General features: G+C 37.7%; 1 protein-coding gene across 3 annotated transcripts in view; it reads right to left on the reverse strand.

Moving 5' to 3' along the window:
• LOC127412292 (tight junction-associated protein 1-like) overlaps nt 1–23467 on the reverse strand; it is a 144436-nt gene that overhangs the window by 59892 nt on the left and 61077 nt on the right. For all 3 annotated transcript variants that reach the window (XM_051648531.1, XM_051648530.1, XM_051648532.1), the window contains 2 exons: nt 21722–21869; nt 10698–10759 (listed from right to left, as the gene is read on the reverse strand). In XM_051648531.1, coding sequence (XP_051504491.1) covers nt 10698–10759; nt 21722–21734 — 75 coding nt within the window. In that variant the 5' untranslated portion in view covers nt 21735–21869. The remainder of the gene's footprint in view (nt 1–10697; nt 10760–21721; nt 21870–23467) is intronic.

Genomic DNA, 23467 nt, shown 5'->3' on the forward strand with positions numbered 1-23467 from the left:
CATTTAGTTAATTAAATAAATACATTTAATGTGTTTAACACATTTAATAAATGGTAATATTAAAACATTTAATAATGCCCATAAAATTAAATTCCATAACATAAAATAAAAACAGAAAAGATCAGATACCATTAAAAAAATAATTATATACTACAGTACTATACTTCACACTTTTTAGTCCTCTTGCTTTGTCCAGGTGTAGCCTACTTGACTAAAGTCAAGATCAAACTCACCTTGGGCTGACTTTTCATTCTTTTCACATTATATTTAGTATGAATAATAGGTGAATAGAGACTTCTCCCCTCACTTGTGTTCTTCATTGTATTTTGACTTTCTTACCATTGAAACGCAAGTGCCAACTTTACAGGTAACACACAGAAGTTGCGCTACAAATATGTGATGGACAATTTCCATCATGGTCTATTTCATCCGTCAAATTAGTTTAATTGTCCCTGATATGTAGTCAATTTGATTTTGTCTCGATATAGTCAACATTTTCAGTTAGAAAAGACTTTGCGTAGTAAGCGTGAGTCTGATAAAACGCGTTGTATTTAATAATTTGCAGTGTTGGGGAACATAGTTTTTAAAGTGTACTAACGTTATTGATATTTCTGGATGAGAGCGGCAGTGCATGTCTGGTGAATGGCGATCTCTTTCCAGCACACACATACAGCACGGGCACGCAGGCGAGGGAGATAAAAAAGTACTTTGAAAGAGTGTGAAAGAGTGTGCACTGCTGCGCTCAGCCAGAATAATCACACGTAAGCACATATACGCATTAAAACTGATGCACAGTATCAAATACACAGAACGCATGATAGTACTAACTGTAGAGAGCATATCAATATGAAGACAAAGCCAAATCCCAGACATTTAGAGGCAATTTTGAAATCCCGGCCGGACGCTTTTCAGGTCTGAAAAAGAGGACATGTCTGGGGAAAAGAGGATGTATGGTCACCCTATGTTACGTTATGTTTTTGTTTGTTTTTCATTGCATCACAAATGCTATGGATTCAGAAAAAAATCCCAAGTCCGAAAGGCTTGAGTCTGAGTCAAGTCTGAGTAAAAATGCATCCGAGTCCGTGATAAGTCCAAGTCCATTCAAATTGGACTTGTGACAAAGACTCGAGTCCGAACCAGAGTACCCCAACTCTGTCGACTCATTTCACCTTTTCTTAAAAAAAAAAAAAAAAAAAAGCAAAAATCTTTTTACAGCGAGGCCCTTACAATGGAAGTGTATGGGGACAATTTTTGGAGTGTTTAAACACAGAAATATGAAGCTTATAACTTGTGTATTATTTGAGCTGTGAAGTGGTTTAAATTGTCATTTTTACAGTCATTTCAGGGTTTGTTGACATTACATCGTCATGGTAACGAAGTTGTAAAATTGCCCATAACTTTACACAGAAAAGGTTTGTAAGTGATTTTATCACACTTAAATCATGTTTACACACATATCCTTTATGTCTAGTGGTTATACTTTTGAAAAAGTGAGTATTTAAATGTAAAAAAAACTGACCCCCATTCACTTCATTACCATGACGATGTAATGGCAACAAACCCTCCCTAAAACAACTGTAAAAATGACAATTTAAACCACTTCACAGCTCAATTAATACACAAGTTTTAACAGAAGAATTAATGCAAGTGCTTTTATAAAATTATAAGCTTCACATTTCTGTTTAAACCCTCCAAAAATTCTCCCCATTCAATTCCATTGTAAGTGCCTCACTGGAACCTCGATTTTTGGTTTTTAAAGAAAAGGAGGAAAGAGTCGAAAATAATTTTTGTGGTAATCAATATAATGCCACAAATTCTTTCGAATGAGCTTAACTTGTATTGAACATGGAACATTCCTTTAAGCATCTACAGCAGCTAGGTGAACAACAATAATCCTGTAAATCTAATTTTCACAGATATGACCAATTGATAGTTATGCCCTATGGTTGCATGAAGCAGGGGTTTTCTAACTGGGGTGCAGGACTGCTAGTGCAGTGGTTCTCAACCTTTTTTTTTTTCTTTCTTTTTTTTAGCACTCACGTGTGAACACCCTTTCATGAACAGTATTTCTATTGGCAGTAGAGACTGTTTGCCTTAATTTTGGTCAAAAAGACACACTTACTAGTTTTTATATATATATATATATATATATATATATATATATATATATATATATATATATATATATATATATATACTAATAATCACACTGCAGCTCAAATCGCAATATTTTCCAAAATAATCGCAGTTTGGATTCTACAACATGTTGTCTTTATAATATCATACACATTATTTTCACACACAATATAAACATGCTTTTACACATGAAAATATAAAGCTGCCCTTATAATTTATGAATTATGTATTTTATCAAAAAGTCAAAGAAGCTCTGGCATGAGTCACTATTCACAAGACAGCTTTGCAACCAAACAAGGTGCTGGAGACCATGAAAGAAAATCAAGTTTTTGCAACCAGCAAAATTGCAGCTAGCATTGACACTAGAGGACTCCCTGCAGTCACAATGCTACATGAGTTCATAACACCTTAGAGCAGCTCATGGTTAGCACTTCAATTCTATCCACTTCTTCCTGGGTCACACCTTCCCCTGCAAGAGAGCACTTTTTTTTTTTTTTCATCACTGTGGCTATTTTTGAAGCTCCTCACTGGTAAAATGTGAGAAATTGAGGGAGATTTGGCTGGTGTTTCATAGTGTGGTGCCAATAAGAAATCAATGGTGTTGCCTGTGCATGCTGCTAATGTGCTGGAGGGCACATGCTGGGACACACACACATGAGGGGGTCACTGCCAGAATGTGCCACTCATTGGCAGGCAAATTTTCCCTTCTTGATGTCACTTTTTACCCAAAATGCACTAAACACAGCAGGACTATAGATATACAACCTTACAAGCAATACCCAACTTTAAAAAGAGATAAATATAAATATGAAAAGAGATGCAGTGCAGGTACTGATAAAGTGACCAGTAGTGTTAAAGTGTCAGTGACTATCATTGCATTATGAAATGTGTGTATAATAGTCCAGTTGATAAAGTGCAGAGTGTAGTTTAGCAGGGGGTGGTCTTATCCTGATGGCACCGGTGGAAGTGGTAGTGGATGTTCTGGCTGCAGTATTTCGGTACTTCATGAGGGTGAAGAATTTATGGACAGGATGGGTGGGATCACTGATAACATTACTAGCCCATTTGAACATTCTTTATTGTAGATGTCCTGAAGTGAGGGGAGATTCATCCCTGTGATTTTCTGGCTATCCTTAACACACTCTGCAATGCCTTCCTGTCTTGTGCTGTTGCCATACCACACAGTTATGCAACAGTTTAACACACTTTCTACAGTACATCTGTAAAAATTTGTTGAGGATTAGTGGTATCCTCTAATCTGAGTAGGTCAAGGTCTAACTTTTGGTCTCGGTTTTAAATTCCACCAAAACCAATGACAAAACTACTTAATTTCAGTGGTTTGTGGCGAAGAGAAAATGTGCCCTGTCACTTTAAGGATTCGCCACCAATCCCAAACCTAAGAGTATAAAATGGCTGCTCATTTGAGGGCAGGTGTGTGAGACAGAAGGTGTGACAAGTGTGGGGAGAACAGAGTTAGTGCTTGAAGTCAGAAAGTTTGCCCAGTGTACGTGTGAAATGAGGAGTGCCACTGGAGTGAGAAAGAACAAAGGGGACTACGAAAAGGTACTATCTAGTGCTCAACATTGTTTGCCTGGATACAAAGAATGGACCAAGCCATCCAACCATTGACTCAATGTTTAAAACGGAGTGGCATGAGTAGCAGAGGATTGGCGACCCGCTGAATTGCTCTGTAGCAGAGTAAAGTTGGATACAAGTGACTGAAGTGTCAGGTGATCACTAGGGATGTGCGAGACTAGTCGACTAAACGGTTCTGATGCTGCTAGTCGACACTGGAATTACTAGTCGGTTAACATTTCCCCCCATTAAACTGATAATAATTTTTACACATTTACGTTTGGCTTTATATTTTTACAGAGGCTGCACTTAAATTACTGTCATATTAATGTTACATATTTTAAATAGAATTAATAATACAAATACAAACCACACCAAGGTACATGGGAACTCTCCTAACCAGCACCCTCTCATTCATGTACCCCCCAAAACCTAAAAACTCCCTCTTTGCACCCACACACTTACACACACACACACAACCATATGCATACATTTATTTGGGGATCCTTAATTATTGCTGTTTATTGTTTATTTTGATTTATTATATCATTGATCCTTTTGCCTTTCATTTGTGTGAGATCTATTTGCCTTTGTTCTTTTTTAAATAATACACAAGATAGAATTGAACCATTTTTTGTACGTGTATTCATTGAATTTAAACAAAACTGTGTTCATTTTAACTATTTTTGTAAATGGAGGCTTAGAGTCAAATTATACTTGTTGACAGGGCTAAACCTGTCTGGCACCCAAATTTATTTGTTCAATTATTATTATTGAATTATTTATTTACATATATTCTGGGGTGACCACCGTTACAGGTTGGGTTATGTTTTAAACAAAACTTTGTACACGTAATGGACAGTGTTGTGTAGATTACTTTGAAATGTAATCTGGTACTGATTACAAATTAGATAACTACAAAAATCAGTAACAATCTTTTAAAGGGAATCTACTTTTGGATTACTTATTGCATGTTTTGATAAATTTTTTTTAAGTGTATTAACCTCGTGCGACCCCTGCATCCACATCCACGGACATTGTATTTTGGCTTCGCTATACGCAACGCATAATTTAAATGAATAAAAACCGACTGAATACAGTTCACAAGACTCTAGACTGTCATTTAAGGGTTAACTTCTAACTCACCAAGTCACATGAAACAACAATATGACGCCGAATTTCCTTGAAGCGCTCCTACGGACGCAGCACCAACAAAAGTGCCTCTGGTAAGAAACCTCTAAGTTTTTTTCATTGAAACCTGTTTGGTTGTAAAGAGGAGTCTCTAGTTTCTTTTGATAATCCCGCATTAAAAAATTCATTCATTTTTCACGAGTCAGCGCCCTGATAAACATGATGTCCACATATGTGGAAACTCATACCACATTTCCTCAAAAGTAGAAAAAAACATGTTAGTTATTTTGAATAACTTTCAACATTAACACATCTGTGATCATTTCGCTTCATTTTAATATACATTTTGTTACATTTTATTTTGTTATCACTGTACAGCACGATTCTATTCATTAACATTAGCATTCTTATATATTTACTATGCATTTTCACATCGAGAATAAATGGGTTAATCCAAAAGCTGAAAAATGTTGCTTTCAGGGTTCGTACAGATGCTTCAAAGTTAAATTCAAGGACTTTCAAGGACTTTTCAAGCACATCTTTATTTCTTCTTCAAGGAAAATGCAGTTAATTCTTATTGGGAAAGTTATTATTTTTTGCTTGTTTATTAGGTGCTACTAGTTACAAATCAAAAAGGGAAACAGCAAATGCATACAGCAGTCACACGGGGGTCTCAGGAGGTTCAGTACCAATTTACACCCTGTGACAAGGAGGAGGGCAATCGGGCTAATCAGCCGAGGAGAGGGATAAGTGCAGCGGGATGCGTCAGTTCGAGAGAGAGAGAGCCACACGCAGCTGCCGTGTGTGTGTTTGTGTTTTGTTATTTCATTAGATATTACTTTGACTGTTCAGCCAGTTCCCGCCTCCTCCTTGTCCATTTCAACCTTGTTACATTGGTGCCGAAGTCCGGGAAGGAGAAGGAATGCACTGTGGTGGAGTCCTCCCCACTGCCATCCGCCCAAAGAAGCAGCCGCGGCCGTCCGCCGGGGGACGAAGAGGTCGCTGCCGGCCGCCTGGACGCGGAGGAATGGCCGCCATCTGCGAGGGGAGGAGGGGCTCAATGCCGGACGCCTGGAGCGGTGGAGCCGCTGCCAGGGGCGGAGGGGCTCCCTAACGGCCGCCAAAACGTGGAGGGGCGTTCCATCCATCAGGGGTCGGAGGACTTGCTCCGGTCCACCTAGTGAGGAGCGGCTGTAATCTGCCAGAGTGTGGAGGAGTGATTGAGGACCAGGCGACGGCATGTCTGGGAACCGGCGAGCAAGCTTTTTTCTCTCTCTCTCTCTCTCTCACAGTCGCTCCGCCTTGCCCTTGCCCTTTCCCTCTCCTCCTCTTTTTTTTTCATAAAAAAAATAGCATAGTCCAAAGGCTGATTTGTAAGATGTTGTGAACAGTTTTTGTATAAAGTCTATTGCTGATTCTGTTTGTTTGGGTGTCTGACAGACAACGGATTGCTTTAATAAACTGATGCAAAAGAAAAAACTATTGGATGCCATAAACTACATTGCACACCCACAATAATCTTACAGTTACGCACTTTTGAAGCACTCTAGTTTACGCACATCGAGCTCGGAATGCGTATAAGCGTGTTGTGCCCTAGATTAGAGTGTCTCTTATTACCTCCTATTTATTTTTGTGTATTTATCAGTTTTCTTATTGTAGGGCTGCCCTTAGCGTCCACAAATCCACCAGAAATACGTCCACTTATATGTTCAATTGTTATATGATATGCATTTTTTGTATCATTGCTGTTGCATAATAAGAAAATGTGCAAATAATCGTAAAGCCGGTTAACCACAATTTTTTTTCTCACACGGTACTTGAACCGTCAAAAACTCACACCGTGGCATCCCTATTTCCGCCCAATTGTGTTTTTTTCTCTTTCTTTTAACAAATGTCTGCCTTAAATATCCTCCTGGTGAAAGTGACATTTTCACAGCCTGTCAATAATTCAGAGAAAATGAAAATTAATTCCAAGACAAAAAAGACATCTGAGTTTTGGAAGATTTCTGTTGCTTGTCTTTCTTCAAACAGCATAAGCCAGATAAAGGTTTCCTTGTACCTTTTAAATTTTACAAACGTCCAGGGCAATAGGTCTGCAGCTCTTACTGACAGTCACGCAACGGCTGGAAAGCAAAGGAGCCAAAAAGTGTCTAGTGTGAAATTTTTGATGTTTACTGAGTCTGCTGAAAAGACTCAGCAGGAATGTGCTTCAGGAGATCCAGACAAAATATATGGACAAAAAACTGAAGAGACGGAATCTGTGATTGTCTCATGCTTTACAGGTGAAGTGGGTAATTTCGCGGTACCAAAACGAGTTGCAAAAATAATTGTTTGCAAACAGCCCCCCCAACCCCCACCCATTTGCCACTGCTCAAGACAAACAGGTAATCCTGCCCCAAACTCACACCATTGGTTAAGTCACTTCGACATATATGAACAGTCTGCTCAAACATACAATATTTTGACAGTGCTACAGTGTTTACGCTGTTTGCGAAATCAACTAATGAATAGCAGTCATGGCATGAAATTGCTTGTTGAACTGGTGATGAGCTGTGTTTGTAGGCCTACATACATTAACTAGATCATCATCATCATCATCACCATCACCTGTGACACAAAAATTGCACATGACTGCAAAATGTGTGTGGAAGCTTCCGCAGCATTTGATTGTGAATACAATTGTGTGTGTGGCTGTCTAAGGGTGACTTTAACTCTTTCTTGAGCTAATTAAAGATTACATTCTGGAACTTGAAAACACTGCAGGGCTTACAGGAAACACTATCTACAGCCGTTTATTTGTCATGCCAGAACTGATGACTGTGGGAGAGAGTAAGAGCTGTATATAAACTGTAGAATGGAATTACAGTACACACTGACCTTCACTTCAGCACATGCCCACACAGATGCCACAGTTTCATTTGTGAGGAATCTGACATTTCACAAGCAGATTGCAAACTTAATTAAACTGCTTTAATTAAACCTTAATGTGAAGGTCTTCACGTAAGATGTGCGGCAATAGTGAATTATGATATCAAATTATATATATATATATATATATATATATATATATAGTGGCGGAATGATCCGCACCTCTGGCTCATCATCGTCGCCCCGCCTCTTAGGGCCGCCCTTCAGACAGGCTCACAACGGGAGTTGGGCGGGAGAGCGAGAAGAGGTGCATAATTAATAAGCCTCGTTTGGTCAGCGGTGAATGAAGCACACCTGATGGGGATAATGCTTAATCACCGCTGTCTTTAAAACGCAGTGCGCACCTCTTCTCAGGGAGCTGGCTTCAAATCTCCATGTGTGCGCACATTGGCATCCTCGCACGCCCAGGACCAGAGCTGGGAGGGACCGGATGAGTGGACGCGCTGCCGGACCCGTTCTGCCGGAAGTTTCATTAAGACTATTTCTTTAAAAAAATCATTTTGAGGTAAAGTACATATAGCAGAAAAAATTAAGTGCTTTCTACATTGTATAAGTTAAAGCGTGAACTTTATTAAGTGAATTCTACATTCTCCATTCAAACATGTAAAAATGAATGCTTTAGTCTAGCTTGTAATTATTTATGATTGTTTGTTAACCTTGCAATGCATTATCATGTACCAATCCTAAACTAGAAAACCTTGTCATATTTATTTGTTAATTGGAGTAAAGTTCACAGGTAAATGAAATAAGTAAATTTTACTTAACTTTTCAAAGCAGGTGTTCCCAGCATGCACCAGTCTATAATAGTTACTGAGCTTGCATGGTTTCACTGTTTGCAAGCTGATTTACACCGTTTTTATTGTTGAATTTGTTGTTGTGTTTGGTAACTTCTTATTTTGTGAAGTCTGAAGTTCATTTTCTACTTAAAATTACCCGTTCATGACCAAAACAATTATCTGTTGATGGTTATCATCATGATGTAAGATAAATTGGGGGCTTGTCTGGGATCAATTTATGTTACAGCCAGTTCGTTCCTGTCCGCAACATGAAGTGGAGTCACACACAAAAAGATGTGTTCAACAAAATAGATTTACTGAAAATCAAATGCACAAAGTATACTGAAATGGTGTAGGGGTTTAAATGAAACGAACATCACATGGAGCTGGTAGTTGCAGGTGAGTATCGAACAGAGAGTTGTACTGATGACTCCTCTGGAGAGGTGAGTCTACCCCAAAGAGAGAGCAGAGATAATATGCATAAAGGGTGACTTATATACACACCCCTAATTAAATCAATTAAACAAATTACTCCCCCAGCCAAACAGCAACTGTCACCTAGAATTGTTTTTAGCCTTTACTTAAAAAAATATGGTCTGTTAAATTTACTAGCAATTTCTGCGTCTAAATTGTTTCCTAGGTTGTATTTTAAGTAAACAAAAATTTTCCAGTGTAAATGTTATTTTATAATGTCTTAAACCATTCTACAACCTATTGTTACGAAAATGGATGTAACGGTCTCATCTCATGCGCTTTGCACTAACTCACAACCCATAGAAAGCACACTTGAGGTGCATTAGGCTTAATTAAAATGCTAGTGCCTCAGACCCCTTTTGTTTATTTTATCATTACACTAGCCAAACTACATCAGTACACTGACAGTTCCCTCCCGTTACCTACCACAAACTACCTTTTGCAGTTTATGGGGCCGCTGGTTTGAATTTACATTTTGAAGGAAGGAATAATAGCAGCGAATTTGCGGTTATGTTGGAGACATTTGACACCTGAATGCTTGCAGAGTTGATCATTTCTGAGTGGACTGTGAGTCGGATGTTGAAAAAGTTGCTGGAGTTTATTCATATTTTTTAATGCAGGCAATTTGGAGGTATCTTGGGATGTACAACACGAGTAAGTGTTCTTTTTTCCCCTTTATATTTAGCATATTGTAATTTCAAACGTTGAAATATTGTGATCTTTTACTCGCTTGTTTCTCATTCATCTGCATTGGACTTGGACAAGAGCTCCAGTCTCGTAGTAAGCAAAGACCGCAATGTGCTGTGTGCGTTTGTGGGCTGATTATGTATTGTTGTCGGTTAGATCATTGTGCGGTTCTCAAGTCAATGGAAAAGCAGGCCAGTATTGAGACTGCTTCGCAGTTTCCCTGAATCTGGCACAAGGAGCACGATGGAAAGGGTGTGCGTGTCTGTTTGTCGACTGCATACACGCATAAAGGTTGCATTCTGGTATGCAACGCCCACTTTCACTATCCAATAAACAATCGATGGACAACATCAAGTTCCCGCCCGACATTTGATTCTTTTCCAATAAGCCTTTTAATTTGGAAATACCTCACAATACAGAAGTTGGTCAAAATGTCCATTTCCGTCCATCCAATGGTCCTGGAAATCAGTTTAGAAACAGTCATTTTTGCAATTTCGTTAGGTGCCACTAGAGGCACAGAACTTATCCACTTTACCTTTAAACAATGCAAATTTGCTACAGTGGGTCTCTGAGGCTTAATAGCCATATTGTCCAAAAATACAAAATGTTCTTCACTTAATTGGACAAGAAAAAGTCTCAAGTACCTTTGGTATACTTTGACAGCATCAATCATGCTTAAAGCTTTCTCGTGCATTCAGTTAGAGTACGAGTTCAACATTTCCCACAATGTGAATGTAAAGTGAGAGGTTTGTAAAAAAACAAAACAAAAAAAAACTTTTTTGAATAACTAAATCTTTTATTATGCCTGAACTGAAGCTGACTGCAAAAGTATTATGAAAGACACAACTGTGTCGCACAAAAGAGCTCTGTAGACACAGCCATCATCCAATTAAAGCTATTTCTGGAGGCCAATATCCAGATTTGCTAGACAAGGACGCATAAACACAACAAATGATTTAGATGTGCATATCTAGATAGCTGTAACCATACCTGAAACTGGAGTTGGAGTGTCAGTGATGTACTCATTAACAAGTTCTCAGGCCCTGAGCATTCTGAAACAAAACAAAAAGGAAGTCGGTTTACCAAAATGTGATTTGTCATGGTCTTAAAAAAAAAAAAAAAAACATTTGGAGAGAAAAAGATTTAAAATAACATATAAAAACGGATTAAAGTGATAAAACTGTTACTTCCAACTAGGGCTGCACGATTTGGACAATATTTGTAAAATATTGTGATTGCAATTTGCACTGCGATATTATAAACTAATTAATACTTAATAACAACACTAATAATTAGTTATTACTATTAAATTACTACAGATATACAGTTGTGCTCAAAAGTTTGCATACCCTTGGAGAATTGGTAATACATCTACCATTTTTAAAGAAAACATGAGTGAGCAGGCAAAGCACATTTCTTTTATTTCTTTTTATGGGATTCATATACAACTGTAGGTTATAACAGAATGGCAAAATCATAAAACAAAACATGGCAACAAAGAAAAAAATGAAATGACCCCTGTTCAAAAGTCTGCATACCCTTAGTTCTTAATACTGTGTATTGCCCCCTTTAGCATCAATGACAGAGTGCAGTCTTTTGTAATAGTTGTCTATGAGGCCCCAAATTCTTGCAGGTGGTATAGCTGCCCATTCATCTTGGCAAAATGCCTCCAGGTCATGCAAAGTCTTTGGTCGTCTTGCATGAACCGCACATTTGTGATCTCCCCAGAGTGGCTCGATGATATTAAGGTCAGGAGACTGTGATGGCCACTCCAGAACCTTCACCTTTTTCTGTGGTAACCACTGGAGGGTCAACTTGGCCTTGTGCTTAGGGTCATTGTCGTGCTGGAAAGTCCAAGTTCGTCCCATGCGCAGCCTTCGTGCAGAAGAATGCAAATTGTCTGCCAGTATTTTCTGATAACATGCTGCATTCATCTTGCCATCAATTTTCACAAGATTCCCCGTGCCTTTAGAGCTCACACACCCCCAAAACATCAGTGAGCCACCACCATGCTTCACAGTGGGGATGGTATTCTTTTCACTATAGGCCTTGTACACCCCTCTCCAAATTGACTGTTTATACACAGACACTAATTGCAATTTAAAAAGCCACAGGTGTGGGAAATTAACCTTTAATTGCCATTTAAACCTGTGTGTGTAACCTTGTGTGTCTGTAACAAGGCCAAACATTCATGGGTAAGCAAACTTTTGATCAGGGCCATTTGGGTGATTTCTGTTATCATTATGATTTAAAAAGGAGCCAAACAACTATGTGATAATAAATGGCTTCATATGATCACTATCCTTAAATAAAAGACTTTTTTTTTGCATGATCAGTCATATTTTCAAAATCAATGCCAAAATTTCACAATTTCTGCCAGGGTATGCAAACTTTTGAGCATAACTGTATATTCCTATTGTGTATAATAGCAATTATATTAATAAGGGTTTCAAGCACTTAGCACTGAAACCCTATTGTAATTGTTAAGATTTTTATTATTATTATTTATTATTATTGTTATTCTGCCATAAAACTGATTGGGCAGAGCTGATAAGGCCTAGAGACTTGAAACTTGGTCAGATGGTAGTAGTATTGCTCGCTACTCAGAACATGGACTCAGCCAAATCGGTCAATAGGGGGCGCTACAGCGATCAAAAACGCGAAACTGCTCATAACTCCTAGACCGTTTGTCATAGACTCAATCCTTGGCTCAAACCAAACAAAACGTATTATCTCCGAATTCATTTCCGCCTATAAAAATGTTCCGCCATCCTGGATTTTTCATAAAACCTACTTTTCCTAGGTTTTTTGTCCGATCGGGACCAAACCAGTGCCAAACGATTCTATGGAGTCTCAATATCAAAAGTTATCAAAAAAAGTTTGAACTTTCGACTCGATCTAGCTACGGTATGCGAAAACATCGGAAGTAGGAGTGGCCAATTTTACATAAATGGCTATAACTCTTGAAGGAAATGAGATATCTTCACCAAACTTGGCATGTTTATGTAAGAGGTCAATCTTTGGTCGCCCAGAAATGTTGGTATGGTTTTGCCACATGGTGGCCCTATAATACCAAAAAAAACATGAAATTGGCTGTAACTATGAAACCGTTAATCCTATTGACTTCAGCATTTGCATACATTGTCTTTGTCTCAGCTGCCATCATTGTCTATATGGACATTCACATATGTTGAAAAACATGGCTGCCATTGGCCATTCAAATTTCAGCAGCAATTACACAAGGTTAACAATGACCGATCGGAACGAAACTTGGTGGACCTATTTGACTCTTGGTCTGAGAGGGTTGTACAAAGTTTTAAAAGAATCAGTCACTTACCTAAAATTGGCCACTCCTACTTCTGATGTTTTCGCACACATCAGAGATATACGTTTTGTTTGGTATGAGCCAAGGATTCCAATGGTATGAAGCACTTGAGTCTATGACAAACGGTCTAGGAGTTATGAGCAGTTTTGCGTTTTTGATCGCTGTAGCGCCCCCTATTGTCCGATTTGGCCGAGTCCATGTTTCTAAGTAGCGAGCAAAACTACTACCATCTGACCACATCGCTCTGATGATATGGATTAAACCACTGGAGTCATATGGATTACTTTTATGCTGCCTTTATCTGCTTTTTGGAGCTTCAAAGTTCTGGCCACCATTCATTTGCATTGTATGGACCAATAGAACTGAGATATTCTACTAAAAATCTTCATTTGTGTTCCGCAGAAGAAAAAAAAAAGAAAGTCATACACATCTGGGATGGCATGATTGAGGAAATGACAGAATTTTCATTTTTGGATGAACTATCCCTTTTAGTAATTATTTTAAACATAAGGGGTGTAACAGTTCGATTTTTTGATATAGATCAGTTCTGTTGATACTGTGATTGTCAACTAACAAACATCATGAGTGTTCAACATCACATACACCAGAGATGTGTTCAAAAACAAGAGCGATATATCCAAAATTAGCACCAAAAGTCCTTCAGTGACAAGTCATAAAGATGTGTTCACCCCCTAAGCATTTTGCTCCAAAGTAGATCTCTTAAAAGCATTTGCGTGAAGGCATCTCAACGACGTCACTGCAGGAACAACTGTTATTTTTTTCCTGTAAATATCATGACAAGTACTTATCTCTGATGAGCTTTTCAAGAGATTGGACAGATTCGCAGCATGTTGAGTAACTCTCAAATGAGATTGTGAGCGTGCATTTTGATTGACAGACCGAACGTGAGCGCACATGTACTGTGTATGAACGGATGCGCGCGAAGACAGACTGCCACTCTCATAGCATCAGACATGCTCAGATATTATCTGTTGTTGTTTTTTAAATATTTATTTGTAAAATCCTCTTGCAGTTGAATTCCCTCTCTAACGTGATTCAGCAATGTAGAGAACTAGTGTAAATCTCACAATTCATACAGATTTGATAGGCTGCTGAAAAATATATTTCTGCTGATGATGATATAATGCAGTGCGCAAAAGATCGCTCAAGGGCCGCATGTTGAGTAGCGCTGCACTAGAATTTACTAGGAATGGTGCCCAAAAACAAGGAACATCCAGTGAGCGGCAGTTCTGTGGATGGAAACACCTTGTTGATGAGAGAGGCCAACAGAGAATGGCCAGACTGATTTGAACTGACAAAGTCTACAGTAACTCAGATAACCACTCTGTACAATTGTAGTGAGAAGAATAGAACCTCAGAATGCACATGTCAAACCATGAAGAAGATGGGCTACAACAGCATAAGACCTGTATTAATTAGTACTGTATTATTATTATTATTATTATTATTATTATTATTATTATACAAATAGTAATATATTTCAGTTAATAGGGTTTTAATTGTATTTCGATTAATCGTTCAGCCTTAGTTCCATCTCTGAATTCTGCTTCGATGAGGACTGTATAATATTGAAAATGAATGCACACACAGGGTGGTAATCCACAACGAGAAGATCAGCAGTTACATCTATATAACATACAATGTACAAAATAATGAAGAAAATAAAAAAACATCATAGAAGCATTCTTTAGTATAAATTAAAATGTGAAACATAAACATCATATTAATTGAGTTATAAATTCAAACTCCAAGTGAACTCCTGTTTTTTGTCTGCCATTTGACACTGTTAAAAAATTCAATTGTCAAAACAGCAATCAACATGTCAACATACTATTATAATATCAGCCATCATAAATTCACACACAGAGCTTAGGAAGCGCTTCTCAGAAATAACCTCACTCAATCAGAAGTCAAAGCAATTGTTCTTCCTTTGCGTAATTAACACAGAGGCTGTTCATTACCACCCACCTCTGACAGTACCCCTCCCTCACACTTACCACAGCAAAAGTATCATAACCAACTGTGCTCCTGTAGTGTGAACGTCGTATGAATGACATTACAGTGAATGACTGTATAGGGCACTGAACAATGATACCTGGTTACACATTACTGAGCTGACTGTAGTTTAATCGTCTAGGTTACATGTTCAGGGCAATAAGCATTAAGTCATAGATAAGATTAAGGATGTTGCACCATAGCACAAAAAGTAAAATTATTTGAACCCTTCTAGAAATTCTTCTGTGGTAGTGTTGGGGGAGTGTTTTTTAACTAATTCACTAAAAATTTGGGATGTCATAAAATATCGATATATCGATTATTGATCGGCACGTTATTTTAGCGATATATTAAAATTAGCCCACATTCAAATTAGAAGCCCAATTTGCTTGTTTTCCAAATCACTCAGTTGGTCTTCTGTTTAACAGTCTGGCGTAATAGCGTTGGGAGACCACAAGAAGGTGATATTTACTGAAGCCGGTCGTGGCCACGACCAAACACACAGAGGATGAGTTGATGTGGTGCAGCAGAAGGCAGTCCAAAGATAAAAAGGTTTTTGTACTTCAAGAATGAACAAAGTAATATTGATGAGTTTGCAGGTTAGTGTATGAAACTAGTATAACTGCGCAAACCGAACGATTAGAAATGGCGAATTTCTCCGTATGTAGTCTTGAATAGGTCTTTCATTCAAGCTGTCAAACCACAAAACAACATACTTGTAACTGAAAATACATTGTGTAGGTTATATGAAATAAACAATCTTTGTTCTTTGATAATGATTTGGATCAAATTTAATGGAAAACTATGCGAGTTACGCTCCATGGCGCTGCAGAATTTTGACGTTGAGCGTTGCCGGTGTGTGCATACCTTTGCAGAAAGTAAATAATTGGTTTGAATTTTAGAACGCGCCATGTCGTCCGCCAGACGTGTCCGGTGTGTGACCCCCTTTAATGAACCCTGCCACTCACAATTGACCAAAGTTGTGCTGAGAAAAATGTTTGAAATGATAAAGACTATTCATTCATCGGGAAAATATTCCAATTATCGATACGTGAAAAAGGCATCGATCCAAAGCATACTTAAAACTAATCATTCACTAATCGTCTGAAGGAACTGACTCACTAAAATGAATCCGACTTTCCAGCGCTATGAGAGAGGATGTTTGCTCAGCTGTAACGTGATGTGAGCAATTCGTTGTGGCATTAAAAACAATGTTAATATAGCGTTTTGTCATGCTACTTGGCTACACTGTTTTGAAAAATACTGAGCTATGGTCACACTAATGAAAAATGTAGTTAAGTTACTAGCGTTAGTAGTTAGTTACTCCCAAACACTCTTGTGGAAATACCATATGTAATGCATGCAATGTTCAAGTTACTTTACACAACAGAAGGTTGAAAATGAATATGCTCTTCAAATAACTGGGATCTCTACATTTGCCCAATGCAAAGGAAACCGTATATTGAAGAAAGTGCAAACAGACTCTCTTGATCCTGTCTCACGCATTCAGCTTCTCAGAGCTTAAATATTCATATCTATGCTTAAATCTCACATTTGCAACTTTGTAACAATGGCAAAACATTCTGCTAGTAATTACATTTCCATCAAAGAGCCAAGGCCAATACATTTAATGATAAAAGCAGCCTGTAATTTACCAGTGGAGATGTTTTCAACTGTCAGTCTGGTATTTCTACAGAAAGCATTTACTCTCCTCGACCTGAAAGCATGCAATATTTAAGTACTGTTATAGTGGTCTTTTCCTTCCTGCAATATTCTTGCAGATTCTGTGGATGAGAATGCCAAGCCACAGGATATGGCAGAGAATAACAAATAAGAAGCCCATGGCACTTAGCCATCCATGACAGTCAGCTGGTGTTGCCCTGATACCAACACTCCCCTCAAACACTTTAGGTATTTATCTTCCCTTACTAATAGACTGTAAAAAGAACATAAAGGGATAGTTCACCCAAAATTTTTAATTCAAATGACCATCAAATTGTTCTAAAACCCATACTGTTAGGAAGTATGTTTATCTGCAGTTCATTTGTTTTACTCTGAAAAAGGCACAAAATCGTTACAGGGATTAAATTGTTACCATTGCCTTGGTTAACGCGAGAGAGGTTGATATTTGCATGAGCGATTTAATAAGAAAGGTTTCCTCCACAATCAGATGAACCCTTTAGGCTCTTGAAGGTGTTTTTAAAGATTTCCTGTTTCAGTGGCATGCCCAAAGTTTAAGACTTAACTCTACAATTTTTATTTTAATTATATAGATTATGATAAATTATGAGACTCTCAGCTGAAGAAACTGCTGAAAAATCACAAAATAAATTGAGCCTAAAGATACTTTTTTTTTCTCTCTTTTTTTTTTTTTTCTGATTTGATATTACACATCTCAGTGTAAATAAGGTAGCTCCAAAAACTGCTTTTGTTTTGTTCCTAATAATGTCAATTTTGTGTTATGACAAAAAATATAGCATTACAAAAATGTATCCTAGTGTCCAAAAACGTCTCCAAACAACTAAAACCTCTGGTTGCAGCAATCTGAATCCCAGTTCGATTGGTTTAGCATTCCATGATGCTAGACAACATACTACATCATTTCCGATGAGTCATCTGATCCAGGAAAGCTAACATGTTTTTAGCCAGAAAGCACATTATGTGCTGTGTGTATATTGTGCTTTGTGTGGATGATCTAATGATCTATGCATCCAATCACAATAATTACTATTACAATAATATGTACAGTGCAAAATTATTAATCAATTCTGAAAACGGAACACTTCTGATTTGTCCGCAAATTTCAAAGCACTTGTTCAGTTTTGGTCATGATACTAACATGTATTGTAAACTACAGCTTCTAAGCTTTAAAACCATACCTATTCTGAACTGGTCAAGTCTGTAGATATGCATATTTTGATCTTTTTGTTTTTTCCCTTGGCGGCAGCCCATCTGAGCTTAAAGGGTTAAACTGCATCCCTAGACTAAGACAAAAATGTACAATTCCCCAATTTACAATAATCACATCTGGGGTGTTATCTGTCAGCTATGTTTAAAAATACATCAGGGCCTGTATTCACAAAGATTATTATCTTACCACTAGCAGTTCTCCAAAGAGTTCCTAACTAGGAGCTTTTGCTTAAAACCTAGTCACAAAACCGCTAAGAGCAAGTTTTACTAAGGAAATCTTAAGATAAGAGTAAGGCAGAGTTGACCTCATTGACATGGATGAGGTTACGTTTTATTAGCGCGTTCTTTTAAGTCGCCTTCGGTGATTGGTAAACAGGGAACCGCTATATGTCAGCTAAGACAGCTAAGATATATACATACGATAGATAGATAGATAGACAGACATACAGATATTTTTTTCAGTTGATGAACATTTCTTCATCCTGTGTTGATGTAATGAAACAAGTGTGCATCCTGTCAACAGCATCAAAACACCGGGCCAACCCCGCGATTGCCGTGATTCCCCGTGAATGCCCCCTTTTTTCTATGCAGCAAGTCCACAGAAGAAAAAAAAAGAGCTATGAATTATCAGATGATGTGCGGTCTGGAGAGGGAAAAACAAAACAAAAAAATACTCTGTTGAAAAACTGACTAGACGGTGGGTTGACTGAATGATTAGTCAACTAATCTGTCGCAAGGAAGCCCTGTATAATAAGGCTGGTTTCGGGTTCACCTGACCCCATTCTGATGCATCCTTGCATTCAAAGCAACTAAACGGGCACGCATTAGAATGGAATTCTATTATAGACCTCCCTGAATGTAACAGAACACAGGAGTCTCAAGGCATGTGACAAGACATGTGACGGCTAATAAAAAGTGCAAATTTACTTAAATTTGGGACTGTTATCTCATACAAAGTGTTCTGTATGACTCCAGAAGACTAGAAATATTGCAGACAAGTTTTATGGACTATATTTATGGCGTTTTTCGGAGCTTGAAATACGTGATCACTATGAACTGATGCTGTATGGAAAACAGCTTCAAAATTATCGTTTTATCTAATAGAAAAAATAACTATATAGATTTGGAATAACATAAGGGTGAGCAAATGACAGAATTTTCATTTTTGGGTTAGCTATTCCTTTATTGTCAGCACACTCTTAAAAATGTTGGTGTAAAGCGCATTTCTTGGAAAATCCCAAAGTGCAACATCTGTTGTCCGATGTCATATTTGGCCTGGCAGCAAAAAAGATGAATTAATCAGATCTAGACTTGCAGAATATTCTACTACGATCTCCTCCACCTGTTTTTTCCACTCACCAGCCACATTAAATCTTTGCCCCATATTTGACTTTTCTTATATCTAGAAAACACTAAATCCTCACAAATATCTTTAAAACAAAATTCTGTTATTATTATTGACCCTAATGTCAGTCCAAACCTGTATGCTGCTGTTTTTTACCCATGGAACACAAAAGGATTTTTTTGAAGAATCTTTATGCAGCTCTTTCCATACAACAATTAATAGTGACCATGTCTGTCAAGCTCCAAAAGGGACCAAAAACAAAAACCTCCATAAAAGTAGTCCATGTAACTCATGCACTATATTTAAAATTTTTCTGAAGTCATATGATTGCTTTGAGTGAGTAACAAACCAAAATTTAAGTCTTTATTGCCTGAAACGTACAAATAGTGCAACTGCAGTCACTCTAAATATTGCTGTTGCAGGTAAATGAATTGGGGCACTTGTTATTGTTTACGATAATCTGCATTGCCCATGCCTTTCGATATTGCTATTAATATGAGTTTATTTGTGTTCACCCTTGACTGTGTCACCTCACGCTATAACTACCAAACCAGACTGCACTGTATCACATAGCTGCATAACAATCCATGCAACAGCAGAGGCAGGTTTCAAAAACTCAGCAAGAGGTGAATCTTTAAAATCATAGCAACACATTTTGAACTCCAATTGAGCATCCACTGTGACTTTGACACTAAGCTGTAAATATACCACTCAGTTCAAATGTTTTATTCAGCAGTCCAATCATTTTAAAGCTACAGTATTAGCAAATACAAAAAGATTAACAAAAAATTAAGTATTTTTTTACTATACATTTTCCCTGCCCAGTAGGTGGCGATATGCACAAAGAATATGAAAAACATAAGAAGAATGTGAAAGTGAAAGTGGAGATTTATAGTAAAAGGACTTCAATATTTATCTGTTTCTCACCCACACCTATCATATCGCTTCTGAAAACATGGATTTAACCACTGGAGTCGTGTGGATTACTTTTATGCTGCCTTTATGTGCTTTTTGGACCTTCAAACTTCTGATCACCATTCACTTGCATTGTAAGGACCTACAGAGCTAAAAATATTTGTGTTCAACAGAAGAAAGTCATACACATCCTGGATGGCATGAGAGTGAGTAAATAATGAGAGAATTTTCATTTTTGGGTGAACTATCCCTTTAAGTAGGTAGTTAGGACCAATCAGCACTGACTGAGGGACAAAACAAACAAAAACAAAAAAAAACATCCACAGAGACTTAGAGCTCTGTACTTCATTATTAAAAAGCACCTGAGCTGGGCAGCATTCCGTTCTACTGGCCAATGTTCACTTCTGTTTGGGAATGCAGTGAATAATTAAACAGTACACAGTCATTTATTTTCCAGTAACTTGAAGAGGGGTGCATATAATATAACTTGGCTCATTATATTAGGTCTATATGCCACTTGTCGGGTTAGACTAGCTCAAGCTCCACTCTCTCTTTCTCACTCTCCAGAATGAATCAGGGCTATATTCATATCAGAAAATCCCTCTGTATATCTAAATATTGAAATGGTTTGTTTATTTCACTCTTTGTTTAGATAACTATAGTTTTAAACACGAAAAAACATCTACACAAGGCATTTGAAAAGTACCAAAAATAAATAATGAAGACCTGGTAAAAAAAAATGTAAAGGCATGTTTATATATATATATATATATATATATAAAAACAAGAAAGAAAGAAAGAGAGAAAGATGCATTATACAATACTATGTTTTGTATAAGCTCTTTCAGGCATGGGAAAAATTATTTGCAAATTAGCAAGAAACATCATTATTACTTTGAGAGCAAATGCACAATTTTGCAAAAGAAAATTTAATAAATGACACTACAAACTAGGTTACAGAAGTTAGCAACATACCAATATATTGGAGAGGCTGATTAATCAGATGATATTTGGCCATTATTAGATTATCGGCATCGGGTGATAACTGTGACCGGATTGGCTGATTAACATTAGTGGGCATTAAGTGTTAGTCTCCAAATCTACAAACAGACTTATCAATGGATAGTGTACAATTGTTTTTGTAATTTTTTTATTCATGTTAATTAAAATTATTTGCTATCATTAAATAGTATAAATCTAATTATATCTGTCATCATGCTCTTTCGATATCAGCATAGTCCATTAAAGTAAAGCTTCTCTGTCAACAACTAAGAGAAACTGAGAGCTCACAGAGCCACAGGGACAATCGTGAACAAAAAAGGTCAGTTAAGGTATAAAAAGTTTACAAAGCATGAATTATGATTCTTCCTAGGAAACCAGTACACTTAATTACACCTGTAAAAAGAAAGCTGACACTGATGTGTATACAACGTACAACACAAGACAGACAGTCACAGAAAGTTACAGAACTGCACGAAAATACTGCATGTCATCGCCCCTCACCTCGAGTGTGCATGCTGCATTCTCCAGAGTCATCGCCCTGAGTGTGTCCCTCCAGTCGCCAAGGAAACTCAATCTAGCTCGTGTCTCACTCCTCTTCCTCCTGCTCCTCCTCCCCGTTGATCATGTGATCCTCAGGGCTATCAATGACCTGAAACAAAAGCAGGTGGATGGAAAAACATGACCGTCATTGGCGCCTGAACAGCTCACTGCCAATCATGCAGGCCCTGGATTAAGTGTCAACGAAGATGCGGCAGGGCCTGTGGGATGGCCGGAACGTGTCTCATATGAACGTCTGCCTCACTGCTTGACATTTACACTCACCGAATCGCTAACTATTCAGTGACCCCTTCACAGTCCCATTGGGCCGAGAGAGAGACGCTGGCATAAAGCAGTTAGATGCTAGTTAAGGTGTGTTCCATCTTGAGAAAGTGGCTTGATTAATGGATGGGAGGGACAGCTCTGCGGAAAGCCAGATATTCCCCTGATACTGCACACCTAACATAAACTGACTGGCACAAAACACGATGATGCTTGGGGGGAAAACACAAAGAACAACCACAGAGTGAGAGCTTAAATGCATGTGATGTTGACTCACGGCCAATCAAAAGGGTTTCTTTACCAGACAATTCTTGTCTGAGCAGATTTGCCATACAGATTACACTGCAGTGTTTCAGCAGTTTGTGACTGTTGAATTGCTATCAAAATTCTCATTATTTTGAGGTTTAATTTTATTCTGTTCTTCTAGTTAAAAATGTTTTTTTATTTCTGTTTTTTTTTTTTAAGATATAGACAGTTGAGAGAAGACGAGCGATGAAAACTGTAAGGAATTCAACAATTTTGTTTCTGATTCCTCTTAACGATTACTTTCGCTAAACAGTTTAGTTTGCTAAATGGTTCTTTTATTCCTTTAGAAATATTTGGAAATAAAAATCCTTATTGGATTTACAACCCTCAGAAGACTTCCCAAACGATGAGATGATTTTATAATAGAACAGATTCTTGCAAAAGGTGTATTGTCCCGGACTTTTTAATTAAGATATTTATAAAATTCATGAATTTTCATAAAATACCACCAATTACAACAACAAAAAATGAGATTTTAACCCTATATGACACAGGAAACTAACGGGAGTTGAATCATGTTCACATCTCCTCACACGTGAGCACCAATGGCTAGCTACAACTCATACTTGACATTAATTAATGACATCCATGGAAAGTGAAAGGAAAAAATTTAAGAATGGTGATCATGGCTGTCAAGCTTCAAAACAAACTAAAAAACATCATATGTATCATTTCGGTAGGCTTATGCAGGCCTAGTCAGAATCTGTGCATGCAGACCTCTGCAGAAAACGCATTCCCCACTGCTTGCATGTTTGTTTATTAAATACTTCGGCTATTTCATGATGCTTTCAGCCACCGATAAGAGTGTAGTACTCTCAGCTCCAAACATTATACTATGTTTAAATCCCTTACACAGAATTCCGTAGATTTCCCCTCAAAATCAGCACAGAAAAAGCAAAAAAAGTATGCATATTCCATCTGGGCCTGCCCATTTGATACAGTATGTGCACTGTATTGCAAACCTTTTGAAATCATGCGATAGCTTTGTGTGAGGGACAGGCCAAAACGGAATTTGTTATTTACTGAAAATCTTCCCCTGTGCCAAAGCTCTGAAATCTCATACGCAATTACAAACAGATAAAAAAAATGGCGCCTTGATGCATCGCGTCAAAACACCACTGG

The sequence above is a fragment of the Myxocyprinus asiaticus genome, chromosome 21 (assembly GCF_019703515.2).
Source record: "Myxocyprinus asiaticus isolate MX2 ecotype Aquarium Trade chromosome 21, UBuf_Myxa_2, whole genome shotgun sequence".
Taxonomy (NCBI): domain Eukaryota; kingdom Metazoa; phylum Chordata; class Actinopteri; order Cypriniformes; family Catostomidae; genus Myxocyprinus; species Myxocyprinus asiaticus.